Source organism: Leucopleurus acutus (genome assembly GCF_964270905.1).
Source record: "Leucopleurus acutus genome assembly, chromosome: 11".
NCBI lineage: Eukaryota > Metazoa > Chordata > Mammalia > Artiodactyla > Delphinidae > Leucopleurus > Leucopleurus acutus.
Genome location: NC_139152.1, coordinates 22085187 through 22104430, shown reverse-complemented (window position 1 = coordinate 22104430; position 19244 = coordinate 22085187). Strand labels below are relative to the sequence as shown.

Sequence of the window (19244 nt, the reverse complement as noted above, 5' to 3'; positions counted from 1 at the left end):
AGTTGTTTGCTGGGCAGCCAAAAAGGGGAAGAAAAGCACAGTCGCTGTGCTTGTGGTGCTTATAATCTAGTAGGAGACAGAAATCATTCAAACACTGATATAAGTAGCTCTAAAACTAAAATACTTGGTGAATGAAGTGCAGGATATTATGAGAGGACTGAATGAGAACTAGCTTAGCAAGGTTAGAGAGAATGACTCTGATATGGTTGAGCTCAGACCTAAAGGTTGAGTAGGAGTTAACTAAGCAAAGCTGGGAGTACTTGGGGATGGGGGTACACAGAAAGCATGGCTGGCAAAAGGAAACCTCGTCTGCTAATGCCTTGAGGAAGAGGAGACATGAGGAGACACTGAAAGGCCTGTGTGGCAGGAGGAAGATATAGATTGATTCAGAGAACAAGTATGACAATGGTTCAAGATTTGTAGATGTTGGATCATGAGTCCTTACCTAAACCACGCTATGGGTTTGGGTCAGTATTCAAAAGCCACAGAACATGATATGCAGGAAGCAACCATCATGATGCTTAAATATAATATTGAATTTATATGAAATAATATATACAACATCATTTAAAATTATGAAACATACCAATATAGTGAAGACCCATGAATCCCTCAGCCAACTGAAGAATAGCTTGTATCTACCTATGTGTTTTGGCCTCCTCTTCCAGAGGCAGAGGCAACTAGGACATCTCAGTTTTAATACCACACTACGTGTCTTCTAGGACTTCTCTTTTTCTCTCAAGATCATGTTTCTGGGAGTCATCAAGGTTGTTGTGTGTTGCTGAGGCTCAAGTTTTTTTTATATTTACCAAAGATATTATTACCCTCTGGGAATATACTACAATTTACTGATCCGTTTTTCCTGTCAGTGGATATTTGGATTGATTCCAGTGTTTTGGTTTCTTTTTTGCCTGTTTGTTTTGCTGTCAATGCTAATAGAAATGTCTAGGATGTGGTACTATGTGTCTCCTGGAGCACATGTTTCCTTGCGAATGTAATTGCTGGGTGAGAACATGTTTTCTAAAGTGGTTGTACCAATTTTCATTCCTACAATTGGTCCACATCCTCTCCAGCACTTCATTTTGTCAGACTTCTTCATTTTTGCCAATCTAGTGCGTGTAAGATGGTGGCTTATGGTAGTCTTTCTTTTTTTAATTATAGTTGATTTAAAATGTTGTGTTAGTTTCAGGTGTATAGCACAGTGATTCAGTTATATATATATTCTTTGTCAGCATAATCTTAATTAATACTCCCTAATTACTGATAAAAGGTAAGCATGTTTTCATGTTTATTGGCCATATGTGTTTCTTATAAGAAATGCCAGTTCAGTTCTCTTGTCTGCTTTTCCACCAGATTTTTTTCTCATTGATTTGTAAGCATTTTATGTATTCATATATATTCAGTTATAGTTCTCTGTTGTTTCACAACCCTCTGAATGACAGAGAACGAATTGGGGGGGGGGGGCACCAAGTGCATATGGGGAGCCTAGTTAGGAAGCACAATATTTCCTAATGGACATTGTGTGATAATTTTATAAATGTTTTTAATACTTTTTCTTACATTTCTTATGTTAAAAACAAATATTAGGAAGAAATATTGCTCTTTTCTAAGAGAACATTGGACCTTTGGTCTTCCCACTTAACACTACTTTAAGAAAAGTTGATCTAAAAGAGTTCTGCTTTGTACACGCACTAGGGATGCTTGAAACTTATGCATGTGTATGTGTTATTTTTATGAAACCATAGCATACTGCTCAAGTTGGCTTCAAAGTGATCTTCTACGAAATGAATGCTGTTTTTCATTTGCCTTCTCTTAAAAATTTATAGGAAGTTAGAACTGGATATTTATGTCAGAACTTAAAGCTGTGGGTGTCTTCATGGCACTGGGCATTGTCATATCCTATATATGCCAGTTGCGCAAGTCTTTCTCAAATGAAGCTTATTTTTTAAAACATTAAACAAAATATTACAATAGCTGTTTATTTAGTACTTATTATGGGCTAAGAACGTAAAGCTTTCCATAAACAATTTCTTTTTCTTAAAATAGTCCTGCAGTGTGGATATTATTACACAAAGATGAGGAAACTGAGTCTGAGGGCAGCTAAATAAAATTCTTGAGATCACAAAGCCTGTGGTAGAACTCAGATCAAACCAATTTTTTTTTAAATGGTGTCGCCAATTTACACTCATCAACAGTGTATGAAAATTTCCATTGCTCCATAATCCTTGCCAACATTTTGTAGTGTGAATCCATTTTGTTTTTTGAAGGAGCAAGCCGCTTTTTTTTTAAATTTTTTAATTTATTTTATTTTTGGCTGCATTGGGTCTTCGTTGCTGTGCGTGGTCTCTAAAACATTATCATTTTCACTAAGTGCACAGCTTTCCAATGCTGAGCCCTTTCGTAAATTACATGATTATGTGTTAAACTGTGTGCAGATAGATATCATCTCATTTAATTCTCAAGAGCTTCCCTTGAAGTTGTGCTATGCAGAGCTCCTCTTCATTCCATTGACTCTGTAGATACTTCTATCTGAGGAAATTCTAAATATATTCTGAACTGATTAAAATTTGGCTTCATACTTCCTTTGTCAAAATATTGGCATTGATTGATAAGTAATGCAAGTGCTAGTTTTCTCCTTCCCTTTCAAGGATAATTTCTTTCTAGTATTTTTGGGAAAAGGGATTAGGTTTCTCTCTCTCTCTTTCTGTAAGGGGATGGGTATTCTACCATGCTGTTCTCCTGATAACTCTTACAAGTCCTGTGCTCCTCTTACTGCCCCGTGGGCCAAGACCCTCTTGGTTGTAGGTGGTAGATTCCCAGCTTGGAGCTCATGAATTACACTGCAACAGGAAGGTGAATATAGAAACAGGAAGGTGAATATAGGGCTGGAGTGTGCTGGTCTTACCTCTCTGTCTTTTTTTCTTTTTGTTTTGTTTTTGTCTTGTTTTTTTTGTTGTTGTTTGTTTGTACATCTTTAGCTTTACTAAGAATGTCAAATTGTTTTTCAAAGTAGCTGTACCAATTTGCCCAGCTATCAGTGTTCTGTTTGCTCACATCTTTGTAAAAGCTTGATGTTGAAAGAATTTAAAATTTTTTCCGGTTGTGTAGGTGGGAAATCTCTTACTGCAGTTTAAGTTTTCATTTCTCTAATTACTTGTGAGGTTGATTATCTATTTTCTTATGTTTATTGGCTACTTGGCTTTTCTCTTCCATGACGTGCCTGTTTGAGCCTTTTGCTTGTTTTCTTTTGGATGATGTATGCTTTTTTTCTAGTGTGCAGGAATTCCTTAAACACTACACACACACACACACCCACACCCACACCCACACACACACACACACACATATAATATCTTTTCCCAGTTTGTGGTTTTAATGATGTGTTTTAATTAATGGAAGCTCTCAATTTTACTGTAGTCTTTTATAGTTTGCAGTTTTAATTTATTGTTTAAAAAATCCTCCCCTACCCCTGTATCATAAATATTCTCTCCTCCATAGACCTCTGAAAGTGTTACACTTTTGTCCTTCACATTTAAATCTTGAACCTACCTGGAACTGATTTTTGTGGGTTGTGTGAGATACGGGTTGAATTTCAATACTTTATATATTGTTCCTTACCACTGTTACTCCATCTTGCAAAGCTGTACCTATGTATCAGTCTTTACCAAATGATTGTGGAAATATAAGAGGAATCACAGCACTTGAGGATCTAAAACAGATATCACTCTTCCTGTTGTCCAGGAGGGAAACTCTCCAATTGTACTTCACATTATTATTCAGATCAAGGTCAATTCTCTCATTTATTTCCATCTCCTCCCCTTCTTGCTTTGTCCCCTTATGTTCTCTGAGACCTCCCATAAGCTGAATCTTATTTACTCTATACCTCTCCATATCATCCTTCAGGTACACAAAGCCTTTGCAGAAGCTTTGGAATTAACCATTTGAGATTCCATTTTTCCTGGCCTTTGGTGTGAGTGTGCATGCTTGCATTGGCAGCCTATTGATTCCATATTTCTCAGTAACAAGTAGTTTCTATACTGTGAACCAGCGGATTATGGGCTTAACTTTAGTGGTTGTGTGCACTGCCACTTGAGTGTAATTTTACGAGGTAGTGACTTATGATGTGTGAGTCAAGGAGTTTTGCTTCAATAGGGAAATGGTGTCTAAGGCTCATCTGCTTATTGTCTAATTAATTACTCTTCTCTCGACTTTATGTTCTGGAGATGAGACGAAGACTGCTTACTCAGAAAGATCCATTTACAAGCAGAAAGATCCATTCTCCAGTACTGTGGGTGAAGGGTTGCATAAGTTCTCAACCTCTGAATGTAAGCAGCCCCTGTATTAAAATGGGTGAGGTGTATGATTTTGTTGAGTTTCAGGTCAGTCCGTATGCTTCCTGGAAACCCAATACTGAGAGGCTTTTATTAAACCCCAGAGAAGATAAATAGCTTCCTTTACTTCTCACTAGTTAGAGGGCACAAACTCATCCTCTAAGAAAAGCCTTCTCAGCAGCCTTGTTTGTCTAGAGGCTGGGATATTTGATAAACCCAGAATGATGACTTTAAGTGGCTCTTATCTCCAGTATCATCATCAAATGCTTTAAATATCATCATTTACTGTGTAAATGTTTAAATTTCACAAATGGAATCAAATGGTCTAGTGAGGATTATTTATGTTGAAAAACAGTGCCATATGTCCTCTACATATTTGAAAATTCTTTTAGCATATGCTTGCTTTTTGCACCCCCTTTCCTAGTTCCTGACACATGGTAGAAATATAATGTCTTTACAGTGAATTAGAAAAAGGGAAGAAAGGAGATGGCAGTAGATTGCCATTGTGACGTATGAATAATTGGTTTAAATTTTTTCCACATTCTTTTTCTTTTTGTAACCTCCTTGACAAAAAAAGAATTTCAGAATTCTTGAAACATCTGTATGTTTTTCAAAATTATCATGATTGTGTCATTGGGTTGATGAAGAGCATCTTGTGAATGTATATAATAACTACTCCTATTGAAGTTTATGTTTCTTATCTTAAGAAAGTGGGGAAAATCATCAGGGGAAAGAATTGGCTTACATTCCTTGGAGTCAGTGACCAAGAAATACAAACCATTAGCCAGTTGGATTCTAGGAGATTGGCCACATTTCCTCAAAGGAGTTCCTTAAAGATGGAGTTGATTATAATGACGGATCTAATGTAATTCCACTAGGATACAGCTGTTGCAATAATTTATTTGAAATTAGATATGTACCTTTTTAACCCCTGGGAATTCAAATGAGGAAAAATATCTAATCAGACAGGCTATCATTAATGAAAAGGTTAGGGGAACGCCAGTTAGACTAATAGCAAGTTTAATGTTAAAATAAGATTGTGTGGAGACTACAGATACATACAATCACCTCCTTACAGATCTTATCCAAGCTGATTAGCAGCTAATTGTTAGTCTTGGAGGGAAAACCCTAAATTAAGCATCTTCAGTTTGCAATTTTCATTACCTTTTGAATTTCTAGTTGAGGGCTTAGTTTTCCAAGATTCTGGTTGTGGTGACACATTTTGATGATGTCTTGATATTGCACACTGTGGAAAAAATATTACTTTAGTGTATGGTACTTCCAAGGGAAGAGGAACAGAGGTGGAATCAGTACCTCAAACATCACGTCCTTGAACTCTTCACTCCTAATGCTATTGACTCCCGTTAAGGCAAACAGGGCTGTGCTTCTTTGAAAATCAAAGAAAACCTTTAGTCCTTTCTAAGACTAATACATTTTTGTTATCCTTTCTATCCATGAAAGGCAATCATTTCTGACTTCTTAATTTTCTGTTAATTAATTAATTTATTTATTTATTTTTCGCTGCATTGGGTCTTCGTTGCTGTGTGCGGGCTTTCTCTAGTTGTGGCGAGCAGTAGCTTTTCTTGTTGCGGAACACAGGCTCCAGGCATGTGGGCTTCAGTAGTTGTGGCACGTGGGCTTAGTAGTTGTGGCTCACAGGCTCTAGAGAGCAGGCTCAGTAGTTATGGCACATGGGCTTAGTTGCTCCGTGGCATGTGGGATATTCCCATTCCAGGGCTCAAACCCGTGTCCCCTGCATTGGCAGGCAGATTCTTAACCACTGCACCACCAGGGAAGTCCTGAGCTTCTTAATTTTTGATCCATTGGAGTTGATGCAACAGGAAATGGCCAGGAAAAACCCATCATCTCAGATTTTCACAAACTGTCAGTGTGACTTCTCTTTTTATGGAGATGTTTTGTTGTAATTTCAGAAGGTGGTTGTTAGTTATGTTGGCTACATTACATTTAGTACATCTGGGATGTGTTCACATGAAGACATTGGCTAAAAGCTGTGTCTTGTGGCCTGGAATTGACTCTGATATTGAAAAGACTGGGAAGGACATTCCTTGCTACTTGGCCTAATCTAACAAAGACACCTTCTTGGGAAGCCCAGTCAGGAATTCATTGTGGAATCGAAGAACGAGTACAGAAGTTGAACTTCTCAATTGTTGTAGAATTCTTTTCAAAATATGTTTTTAGTTCTTTCCCAAATTTCTGCCATGGCAATTATAACTCTGAGACTATTATTTATAGCCCTGGCACCAGAATTTCTGACCATGGCTCTACAATTACTTTTATTTGAGTTAAAGGAATTTGTGTAAATGACTTGCCTCTGAGCTGTCACCACTGTAAGGCCAAGACAGGTTTGGACGTAGCACTTGCCTCCCATGCCTCAAGGCAGAACTCAGTATTTGACAACAGGAATCAGTTCTGCTAAACTTGTGGATGTGGCAATATCTAAAGTTTTCCAATCTTAAATGAGGACGATTAAGACAAACAGAACAGAATCCTGCTCCATCTCTGCCCATTCTTCATTCATGTTTAGCACCAAAGTTTGCCTTTCTTGAAAACTATGGAGTTTGGACCAATGTTGAATTTTTTCCACCTAGTTGAAGTTGGAAGGTCCGTTGTGAGCCCCAGGTCCATTAGCTCACAAGTATATAATTCCAAGGACTGGTTAAAATAGTGGATAACTAAAGATTTTCAAGTAGTTTATCATTTATTATTTTTGCCATTTTCTTAGTATGTGGGACGGTTTGGTATAAAGTGAGAAAGTATGTACAAAATCCCCTGTCACCTGTCACCTGTTCTGTGATCTGAATGATATTAATACTAGCAGCAGCATCAATTATACACAACTTATATAGCATTTACTGTGTGCTGTTTTAAGTACTTCACATATTTTCCCCTATTTAATCATCACTGAAGCCCTCTGAGAGTAAGTGTTATGATCATTCCGTTTGACAATTATGGGACTGGACACAGGGTAGTGAAGTAACTTAAGATATTCCAGTTAGTATGTGGCATAGAGGGGATTGAAATGCTGGCAGTGTGGCTCCAGAGTTGCGAACAGAGATCTAGCGAGCCCCCATCTCCTTTCGGTGGCGTTCTGAATGTCACGTAGTTAGAAAATGTACGCTTCTAACTAGGCCGGAAGTAGATAAGAAGAGTGCTGCTCATTTGATTTAGATGTTTATGAATCTGATAAGCACCTGTGATTTCATCTGCCTGAAAAGAATTTAGCAATGATGGCAAGTGTGGTGCTCATTTTAATGTGCTATGAAACACTTCCACTGTCTGATTGGTTTTGAACAGCTTTATTCTTCTAGTAGTATAAAGAGCATTTTTAAAAACAGAGGGTAAAATGTAGCTTTCTATAATATGTATCCTTTAAACTATTGCTTTTCTATCTCTTGGTTGAGTTTTTGGATTAATGTGGTTAAAAGGCTCTTACAGAGAATAAAAAGGGAGCTCATTCCCATGGACCTGGGGTTCCACTCACAACAGGTTCTCTTCCAGACAGTGACACTGACTTGTACCATTTCAAGAAAAACAGTCCTGTGTTTTCACGTTTGTCAGTTTTACTTATTACAGCTGGGCCAGCTGTATGTTACCAGGCTAGAGTGAGAAGCAATCCATTCATGTGTAGAGGTGAGAACCGCGATTAGTGCAGCAAACTGAGGTGCCCTTTAGAGAAATTAAGTACTTCAGTCAATGTGTTCTCATGTCTTTCTCCCCAACATACAACCTCAGCCTTATAACTGATGGGTCTAAAAAGGTCTCTTGTAGCATCTCCTTCTGCTGTAATGAGATACACAGTAAAAGCCCATTTGATTCCAAAGAAATGTCTTATTTTGTTTTTCCTCCCCTGTTGGAAGGATGCTTCTTTGGCCAGATGAAATTAATTTACTCAAAAGGCTTTCTTTTAAAAGAAAAAAAGAAATTTTCATTTCGTACGTCTTCTCTAAGTGCCCCACTTTGGTTTGACAGGGGCGAGTTGAGTTCTCTTCACTGGTAGAATAAGCTCTTAACACCTCACTATCTCTTCCAAGACTGATCATCACCTTTGCTCACAACACCCCACATGAAAAAGTCTTAGAGGAAGAAAACATGAAATAGGGGACAATAATAAATGTCTGTGTTCTAAAAAATTTAAGTGTCAATAAGTGAAAGTTGCTATAAGGCTCTGGGTGCCTGTTGAAATTCTTGGCACTGTGACATTTAGGACATACATATTTGTTCCACACTGTGCACGAGACAGCTTTGCTGGGATGATCGTCTGGGTTAGCAGGGGAGGTTTGCCATGTAAAGCCTCTTCCGAATCAGCTGTTTCCCCTTAAGCGCTTCCACAGGGCTTAGTATACATCTCTATTATGGAACCGATGGTATTGCAAATTCTTTGAGGAGAGGGTTATATCTTATTCACTTAAGATAGTTCCTAAAACACACTTGGTACCTAATGAATATTGGTAGAATGGAGGGAAGATAGGACATGTCCATAAACAAGAAGAAGAGCTTTTCAGACAGAGAATATGATGTGAACAAAGAGAAAGACTTAGAAAACTGTGGTCGAGGAATCATCACATAGTTCAGTTTGGTTATAATATAATGTGTGAAGACACTTTTGGAAGTAACTGTTGAAAAAGCAGAGTAGGCGGGATTTCACAAATCATTGTCAAGTTGGGGGTGGTGGCTAATAGATGATCCCTTAAGTTTGGAGCCTAAAAGACCAGAACGATGTGATCTCCTTGAAATAAATTGAATTTCTTCAGTTTGAGAGGAAAACCGGTTTAAGAGAGAAGGAATATTCCCTTCGGAAAAGTTGAGTTTGCGGTGCCACCAGAATCTCCGGATGTAGATAAGGAAATGTAAGTGGAAACAGGTTGGGAGGTTCAGGAAAACAAGGTCAAAGCTGAAGGAAACACACTTGGCAGTGAGACCCGCACAGGTGATTGTGCAAGCAAGGGTCAGATGAAGTTGCTGATGGGGAGAAGGAAGCTGAGGGGAGAAGAGCTGAGGACAAAACGTGAAACAAGGCTGGAGAAACAAGGACAACCAAAGCATGAGAGAGAGAAGGAGCAATGAAAGTCTCAGCATAAAAGGCAGGCATGCTGGGGAGGGAGCGTGCAATGCAGCACGGGGAAGTGGCTGGGTTTTGCCATCAAGAGTTGAGTTCAGGTCTTACTCTATCACCTGTTAGCCGCGGTCTGCAGCCAATTACATAAGCTCTTGGACCACAATGTCCTTACCTTGGCAGTCGTGGTGTTAATTTAAATAGTTTAAACGTACAGTCTTTAAATAATACTTTAAAAATTACTCTCGTCTCTTAAAATAACAACCAGTAAACTGGAAGATTTAGAGTTGTCTGTATTCCTTATGTACATGCAAGCAACTATATTGCAAAATATATCATTTAAAAATGTCTTGTAATCCATACAAAATTGAAGATTTAGGAATTTTTGAATTACATGTTTGATACACTGTCTTTTGCCCACTGTCTTCAGAATACAGCACTTGGAGTTTAAATATAATTCTCTTTGTCTGATCAAGCTTAATTTTTTGAGCACCTGCTGTATACCCAGCACTTTTCTAGCTCTTTTTACTGAGCCCCTCTAACTAAGGCTTTTTCTTTCCAATTCTTAGGGTATTTATTAATCTGTGTTTTCTTTAGCCACCATAAATATTCTTACCAACACTTTTGAAACAATTTAAAATGTATACTGTTTGTGATTTTCCTAGTATAGTCCATTGAAAATACTATATTTTATTCTTTATTTCTGGGAGAAGCAAAACTATTGTTATTTTCTTGGGAAACATTTGCAGATTTTTGCCTCAGAAAATATTATGCAGTATAAAGTTACTTTTTCCATGTCTCAAATCATTGATAAAATGCATTTTAAGTGGCACTTTAATGTATTGATATTTTTTCTTTTGCTAGAAAAAGAAACAATAACTTACACTTTTCTAATCCTTTTTATTAGGGTACTACATTAAGAAAAATACTCCTGAATCGGTACTTTAGAGGCGATTATGGTGTCTGTATGAACGGACACCTCTCTGGAGCCTACTGCAAATCGGCACAAGGAGGAGGCAAGACATCATTTTTTCCTCATTTTTGGATTTTTAGAGCGTGTCTGCATGCAGTGCTACTTAATATTTTACTTAACTTAACGTGGCACAAATATAAAAATCATTTAAAGAGCGCTATTATCAGCCACAGCAAAAATACGAAGATCCTGCCATTTGCGCCAACTAGGATGGACCTCAAGGGCGTTATGCTAAAGTGAACTAAGTCAGACAAAGACAGGCTATCTTTGCTGTCGCTTACATATGTAATCTAAAAACACCAAACTCCCAGACACAGGCATCAGATTTGTGCTTGCCCGAGGCAGGGAGTGGGGAGTAGGGGAATCAAGGGAAAGCGGTCAAAAGGAACAAACTTCCAGCTCTAAAATAAATACATCCAGGAGATGTAATATACAACACGATGACTATAGCTAACAATACTGTACTGCATATTTGAAAGTTGCCAAGAGAATAGATCCTAAAAGTTTTCATCACAAGGAAAATAAATTAACTTTATGAGATGATGAATTTAATCAATCTTATTGTCGTGATCATTTTGCAATATATCATATATCAAAGAATTATGTTGTACACCTTAAACGTACACAATGTTATATATCATTGATATACGATGTTATATCTCACTAAAACTGGAAAAATAAAGTTTAAAAGCACTATTAAAAACCTTTGCACAGGGGCTTCCCTGGTGGCGCAGTGGTTGAGAGTCCACCTGCCGATGCAGGGGACGCGGTTTCGTGCCCCGGTCCGGGAGGATCCCACATGCTGCGGAGCGGCTGGGCCCGTGAGCCATGGCCGCTGAGCCTGCGCGTCCGGAGCCTGTGCTCCACAACGGGAGAGGCCACAACAGTGAGAGGCCCAAAAACCTTTGCACAATTTTGGGTTCATAAAACAATGGATTTGAACATTTGAATTAATTTTGCCTTCTGACAAAGGTTTATTTATTTGTTTTTCCTAATCACAGGAAGCTTTTCTGGACAAGATTCAGATAAGATGGGGATATCCATGTCAGATATTCAGTGTCTACTGGATAAAGAAGGTGCATCTGAACTTGTCATCGATGTTATAGTGAGCACCAAAAATGACAGAATTTTTTCGGAAGGCATTTTACTTGGCATTGCCTTGCTTGAAGGAGGAAATACACAAACTCAGGTACTTGCTTACCATCATGACCATTTGTTACATTTTGTTATTTTGTATTTCTTATTTACTTGTTATAGACACCCAGGGAAAGTAATGTTTTTTCATTAAGCTTCTCATGACTGTTCCCCCACCCAAAAACAACCACATTTTCCTTATATATTTATTTGATTTGCTGTAGTAACTACAGAGCTCCACAAATTATTCGGTGAAGCAGAACATTCCTTAGCAGCATCATTTCTAACATGATACCAGAAATTCTGGTTTGCTTAGGGAAATTTTAGGCTTACTTTCAGCAAATCAGGACAACATTTTGACTCGTCAAAGAATTGAATGTAGAAGAAAAAGAATTAAGTGCATTAATTAAATGAGGTAATACATATAAACTCCTCGCACAGTAGTTGGCATTAAAACAAGTTCCCATAACATTCCCCACCCATCTCAGATACTTTTTCAGAAGCTCAGAACTCTACCTTTCCCTTTTGCCCCAAATCTCTCAGTGCTCGTTACCCTGCTGCCTCTCCCTGCTTTCACTGGTGTGGGGAGAGAAGAACCATGTCTTCTTTTCTTCATTCTGTTGGCTCATCCACCTCAGGAGGGGTGACTTGAGAGTCATCGTTCTTCTATTCAGTGCTCTGCTCCAGTGAGCGGTGTGCTCACTTGCATGCAGGATCAGACCACTGCTTCTAGAAGGCACGTGTTTCACTTTGAAATTCCTGCCAAGTTGTGTCTGGACTCCCCCCACTTAAAGGCAGAGCTCGCTCATTGTGTGATCCCCGGAGCTGGGAGGTGTTCCCAGGAAACAGGCATCATCCTCCCAGCCCTGCCGCTCACTAATCTGATATTTCTAGGTTTGCCTTGGTCAGGAAGGAAACGACGCTTACAACTAATCGGAAAATCCAGAATCCATTTTCCCTCTTCATGGCAAGTAGAAGCCACATCTAATTAAACGCTAAAAACAAAAATCATGTTACCTCTAAAGATATCTCTCCAAAACACACGTTATTCTCCTGCTTAAAATCAGTCACCTTCCCTGTAAAGGCAAACTCTACCGTAGTCCATAAGATCCTCCGTGATCTAATCTCTTCAAGTTTTCCATCTTTCCTTTCTTATTCCATTTCTCCCCTCCCCCGTCCTCTCTCTTGTGCACCAACTATACTAAGCTCTTGTAGTTCCTTAGATGTGTTGTGCCGTTTCTCATGTCACTTTCTCCTCTTCAGGGACTCAACTCATGAACTTCTTTTGGAAGCCTTTTCTGATCCTGTGTCCCACTGGGCAGAATTGTCCACTAGGTACTGTACGCTTCTGCTCTATCCTGCAGGAGTTCATCAGGCCATGATTCCTTAGAGGTTGAGCCCACATGTTTTCCATCTTTGCATCCCTTGTGTCTGGCACCGTGGCTGGCCCAGCCTAGGGATTCAATAAATGTTCAGGAGTGAATGGCTCTATGAATGAATGGTCCGAATCAAATTCTACCTCATTCACAAAGTCTTCCCTGTCTGGTTGGGGCCTTCGGGACCAGTCCTTTATCTGAGCTCCCATAGCATTTGTTTCTTTGATGCTCACTTGGCACTTTGCCGGTGCAGCTTTGTTTGGTTGTTATTTATATGACATCCTGTCTCTCCAGTTAAATGTCATCTTCTTTAAAGTAGGGGATCATGTCTTGTTCTTTATATCTATGCTGCTTTATAGCCATTCAACAAATATTTGTTGGTGTGGATAGCGTTCAATGATTTTTGTATAAGAAAACCTTCTTTTAAGATGGGTTATGACAGTCTCATGTACCAGCCTTACCCTATTCGTGTTTCTCACTTATCTACATCATTGTGTAACCCAGATGTCAACTGTGTGCTCCTGGCCCTAAGAGGTCTAGTTGAGGTCAACTTGAATCCTTGCCCTCGCCAAGACTTCTGCCAAAATCCAGGAGGGGTTACATTCTCATAGTCTCGCTGACCGCTAATGTCTTGCTTTCTTATTAGTTCATGGGCTGTCTTGGCACATGGCCGCTTCTGTAGTACTAAGGTAGGAATCTGATCCTCTTCCTTAATTTCTATCCTCCTAGCTGCATAAATCAATTTATATGTTTAATACACTTTATTAGAGAATGGTTGAGGGGGAGGATAGAGGAGGTGGTTAGATTACAATTTCAAATTGCACGCTAATAATAGCAACAATGAAAATAATACCTCCACCAAGTGCTATTCTTGGTGCTTTCTGTGTAATAACTTGGTTAATCCTCACAAACAACCTGTGCAGGAACTTGTGTCCTATCTCATCTTAACAAAGAAGAATCTGAGATATACCTAAACTCACATAGCTAGTCAGAGATCGAGCTAGGATTGGAACCCGTGCAGACTGGCTCCAGAGTCTGTGCTGTTAACCGCTGCAAACATCTCCTTTCGAAAATACCCTTCTACCGCCTGCCTCCTAGGAAGTGTCACTGGCTGATCACCCTGCGTCAAACCCTGGTCTTACTTCATCTCTCTGGTTCCTCACTTCACTTCTCTTCTCTGTCCTCTCATTTCTAGTCTCCCCACCCCCTTCTTGGGGGAAAGTCCTTCCTCTGTCACATAGATCTGTTTATCTATCACCCGTGGCTCCCCCCAAAAACCTTAGAGTTTCCTCTTATACTCTGAAGCTCATGGAGGTGCTTCCCCAGTCAAAGCCCACCTCTTTTGTGAGGTAAATCGTTATGCTACCTGTTGAGATTATATACACATATAAAAAGTGTACTGTTTATCTTTATTAAAATCATACTGTTCAGCGTTATAGAGCCCTGGTTTTTAAAAGTCTGTGTAAATCATCTGATATTTTGAGCTTAAGGGGTTCTTTTATAAATTTAGTGATTTAGAGTCAGAGAATCTGGATTTAAATCCTAGCTCTACCCACTTACTACTTATATAATATTGGGCAAGTTGTTTACATTCACCAAACCATATTTTATTGATCTACAAAATGGAAATAAGAATACCGTGTTCATCCCGTAGTTGCACTGAAAGAATCAATGAGATAATATGTGTCAAGGAACAACATAAATTATAAAACTTTGTTTTAGTAGAACCACAAAGTTCTATAACTTCCTCATTAATATATAGGAATCCCTTTCTACCTTCTAACGCCATTATTTTGAAAATATTAGGGTTCAAGCATCAGCTTAATTTATGAGACCACAGAGTTCTCTGAATGCTGAGTTTATCCTTTGAATTAACAGAACCAGCTTGACTGTTTCACTGTGGTTGCTATGGTTACTGTGGCTTTTGGGCCTGCTTTCTTGAGTTGCTGCTAGCCCTCTGCTTAGAGCTTCCCCCTTGTAGGTATGAAGCCAACTTGTAAGACTTCATGAAACACTTGGAGAGTATGCGTCGCCCACATCACAAATTGCAGGACGGGCATCCATTTCAAGCCCTGATGTCATTAGAGTCTCACCTATAAGTTCCAGGACCCATGAGTCATGGTTTCAGGCATTCTTTCAGGAAAGTATATCTGCAGGAGCCAAACTCCCCAAAATTGACTGTTTAGATATATTGGATTATGGTCAATTCTAGTTGATCTGGAAGTCATTATTTCTTCAGATGTTTTCTTCCCGTTGTCTCTCATCAAGGTTATATAACTCTTTTTTATCAGCACAGTTCCTGGAATTATTATCTTTATTAATTTTTTTTTTACTTTCTCTTGTTTGTGTTGCATCTATTCCAAGGTTTTAGTCTTAATAACTTACAATTTCCCCACCCAGTGTGAATCCTGACTTCTCTGGAGTGTACCACCTTTCCCATCTCCTACCTCTTCGGTTACTTCCTGAAGTCATTAAGCAGACCATGATTAGGGCAGATATTCTCAAGTTTCAGTATTTCCACCTCTCCGTGAGATATGTTTTATCATACTTCGGGTGTTGAATCCTTTCTGCATCATTATTTACTCTAAAGCAGAATTCACTTTATACATTTTATGGTGGGCTTGCCCTAGACCCCATGCAAAGCAACGTATCTAATAAAGTACCAAAAGAATTTAGTGCCTACTTATCAGTGGGTTCGTGTGAGTGAGGCTGCCATGGTAACACATTCTAAATTAAATGTACTATAATTTAGACAAAGAGAAAAATGACTCTTTATAGACTCACATTTACCATCAGATTAGTGGTTGTTTTCCATGCTAGATTACAAAGTCACAAGGGCAGAGACTGTAGTTGTTTCCCCTGTTTGTTCTATCCCTTCATAGCATGGGACCCGGCACATAGTAGGCCCTCAGTAAATATGTGTTGAATCAAAACATGACTTCATAATAATATAAAAATCAAAGCGCTCTTTGCATACCCCTTCTTACAGTACCTTTGTAAAATTTTAAAACAATCAGTAAAGATGAATTCAATAACATGAAATTATGTTGGATTTTAGTGGAAAGTGCTAAGCAAATACAAGCTATTATTAGGACACAGTAAATAGTACAGGAGACTAGCAAAGCTGTCAGTTTATGAAATAATCATGGGCAGCACATTAAATATAGACTTTTATCCATAATGCTTATGTTTATTTCAAACATAAAAACATTATTTTCTCCCCTTGGGTATAGATGTCTTAAAATATGTTTTCTTGCAGTATTCCTTCTACCAGCAGTTGCATGAACAAAAAAAGTCAGAAAAATTCTTCAAAGTTCTCTATGACCGAATGAAGGCTGCTCAGAAAGAGATAAGATCAACAGTGACAGTTAATACCATAGACTTAGGTAACAAAAAAAGGGATGATGACAACGAATTGATGACATCTGGCCCACGAATGAGAGGTAAAGAAATAGTTGAGTATTGGGGAGAATAGAGTGAGAGAAAAGAGGGGTAACACAGTTTTTAGATCTCTCTTATGTTTTTTATCTCACTTGTCTTAGTCTAATTATTGCAGCTGTGACTCTGTTTATGGAACTCCACCCTTGAATTTTTGTGGTCATGGGGTTGACCTTGAAAGAGCTCTGTAGGGCCAAGCTCAAGCAAGGAGTTATCAGTGCAAAGCAACAAGTGACATGAAAATGTTTGATTTCAGTGTGAAATTTATGGTAAAGAACAACTGCCCAAACCTGAATGTTCATGAAATTTAAACTGTAAGAACAGGAATTACAGCAGTAAACTCTATGAAAGATTTTTGGTATTTGGAATAATGAAGTCATCAGTGTAGTAAATACAAACCATCTAAATATTAACATTTTTGAAGTTTGCCCTATTTTCCCACCTTCTCGTATTCAAGGACTCTGACATTTTATATTTATCACAAAGACAGGAGCCCTTCTAAAATTGGCTAAGCATTAAGATCTTTTTTTAAATATCCCAGTGCAAAGTTAATTTTTTAGTTGCTACCTCTCAGATGCTTTTTGGGAAATTCTTGCACCTCTTGTCAGGTGATTTTAAATTCAATTGTTAGAGAATTTGGATAACTGTCTTTTTTTTTAATTAGCAAAAGGAAGTTAATTCATAAATGTAAGAATACTGCTTTATTTTCAGTAAGAGATTCACCATTACATTTAAAAGAGGGAATGAAAGGGCAATTAACAGAAGCTTCTTCGGCAACATCCAAAGCATACTGTGTGTACAGAAGAGAAATGGATCCAGAAATAGACATCATTTGCACAGGATCAGAAGCGGGAAACGCTGAGGAAAAGTCTGCGGAGGAAGTAACAATGAGTCCTGCCATTGCCATCATGCAGCCGATTCTGAGATTTCTTCAGTTACTCTGTGAGAATCACAACCGGGAACTGCAGGTATTTGTTCTATTTTGTGTGAAAGCTGAGCATACAGCCTGTGATTATAGGTAGTTAAATTCAAATAAAACTAACAAGTAGTTTTGGAGAGAGTTTGGGAGAAATAATAAAAACAATAGTGCTCTTCTGAAATGGAAGAAACTTTGGTATGTAAGTGAAGAAAAATGAGAGGAAAATTCCTTTATGCATGAAAAAAAATCAGGCTCCTACGGTATCATTCTTTGCATTTTCAACTCACATCTCTTTAGCCTCAGTGGGTATCATCTAACCTTAGGACTCCGGGATTTGTTAAGTAAGGTCACATTTGCCTCATCTGTATCTTTCATGGTTTTATAAGACTGTAGAGGTTTTCATCATTCCCAACTCAGTTCCTATTCCTTGAGTGAGGATACAGAGTATCTTTGTATGTCTTCATTAGAAACAGAGTTAATAAAGAGGATTTTTTTTTCTTTCTTTTGAAGTGTAGTTGATTTACAATATTGTTTTAGTTTCAGGGGTACAGCAAAATGATTCGTATGTATATATTTCCTTTTTTAAATTCTTTTCCATCATACCTTATTATGAGATATTGAATAGTTCCCTGTGCTATACGGTAAATCCCTATTATTTATCTACTTTATATAGGGTAGTGTGAATCTGTTAATCCCATACTCCTAATTTTTCCCTCCTCCTTCCCCCTTCCCCTTTGGTAACCATATGTTTGTTTTCTGGCTGTGAGTCTGTTTCTGTTTTGTAAATAAGTTCATTGGTACTGTTATTTTAGATTCCACATATAAGTGGTACCTCTCTAGATCCATCCATGTTGCTGCAAATGGCATTGTTTCGATCTTTTTTATCGCTGAGTAATATTCCAGTGTGTGTGTGTGTGTGTGTGTGTGTGTGTGTGTGTGTGTGTGTGTGTGTGTTACATCTTCTTTATCCATGTGTCTGTTGATGGACACTTAGGTCTCTTCCATGTCTTGGCTATTGTAAATAATGCTGCTGTGAATATAGGGGTAAGTGTATCTTTTTGAATTAGAGTTTTTGTCTTTTCTGGGTATATGCTGAGGAGTGGGATTGCTGGATCATATGGTAACTCTATGTTTATTTTTTAAGGACCATCCATACTGTTTTCTATAGTGGCTGCACCAATTTACATTCCCACCAATAGTGTAGGAGGGTTCCCTTTTCTTCACACCCTCTCCAGCATTTATTATTTGTAGACTTTTTGATGATAGCCATTCTGACTGGTGTGAGGTAGTTTGGATTTGAATTTCTCTAATAATTAGCAGTGTTGAGCATCTTTTCATATGCTTGTTGGCCATCTGTATGTCTTCTTTGGAGAAATGTCTCTTTACGTCTTCTGCCCATTTTTCAACTGAGTTGTTTGCTTTTTTGATATTGAGTTGTATGAGCTGTTTATATATTTTGGAAATTAATCTCTTGTCGGTTGCATCGTTTGCAAATATTTTCTCCCAGTCTGTAGGTTGTCTTTTCGTTTTCTTGATGGTTTCCTTTGCTGTGCAAAAGCTTATAAGTTTTATTAGATCACATTTGTTTATTTTTGCTTTTATTTCTTTTACCTAGGAAGACTGACCTAAGAAAATATTGCTACAATTTATGTCAGAGAATATCTTCCCTATGTTCTCTTCTAGGAGTTTTATGGTGTTATGTCTTATATTTAAGTCTTTAAGCCATTTTGAATTGATTTTTGTGTATGGTGTGAGGGAGCGTTCTAACTTCATTGATTTACTTGGGGAAGAGGATTTTTTATAGCAGTGAAGGTTGATACCTTTGTAAATTAATATAATCCTGGCCTTACATCTTCTTTGGTACATTTTTTGTTGTCAAATAGATGAACTTAGATGTGCCTAGGAATTTTGGCCCCTTTGTTTTGGGCATCATTTGTACATGCTGCTTATGTCACCATAGAAAAACCACATGAATGGTGACGTCATGTCTAAGAGCACA

The 19244-nt window shown here is 38.2% G+C and overlaps 1 protein-coding gene across 1 annotated transcript in view; it reads left to right on the top strand.

The window, feature by feature from the left end:
• Nucleotides 1-19244, top strand: part of ITPR2 (inositol 1,4,5-trisphosphate receptor type 2) — a 526257-nt gene that overhangs the window by 345742 nt on the left and 161271 nt on the right. Inside the window, exons 38-41 of the mRNA XM_082849662.1 lie at nt 10313-10421; nt 11380-11567; nt 16148-16331; nt 17038-17294. Of these exons, the coding sequence (XP_082705788.1) occupies nt 10313-10421; nt 11380-11567; nt 16148-16331; nt 17038-17294 (738 nt within the window). The remainder of the gene's footprint in view (nt 1-10312; nt 10422-11379; nt 11568-16147; nt 16332-17037; nt 17295-19244) is intronic.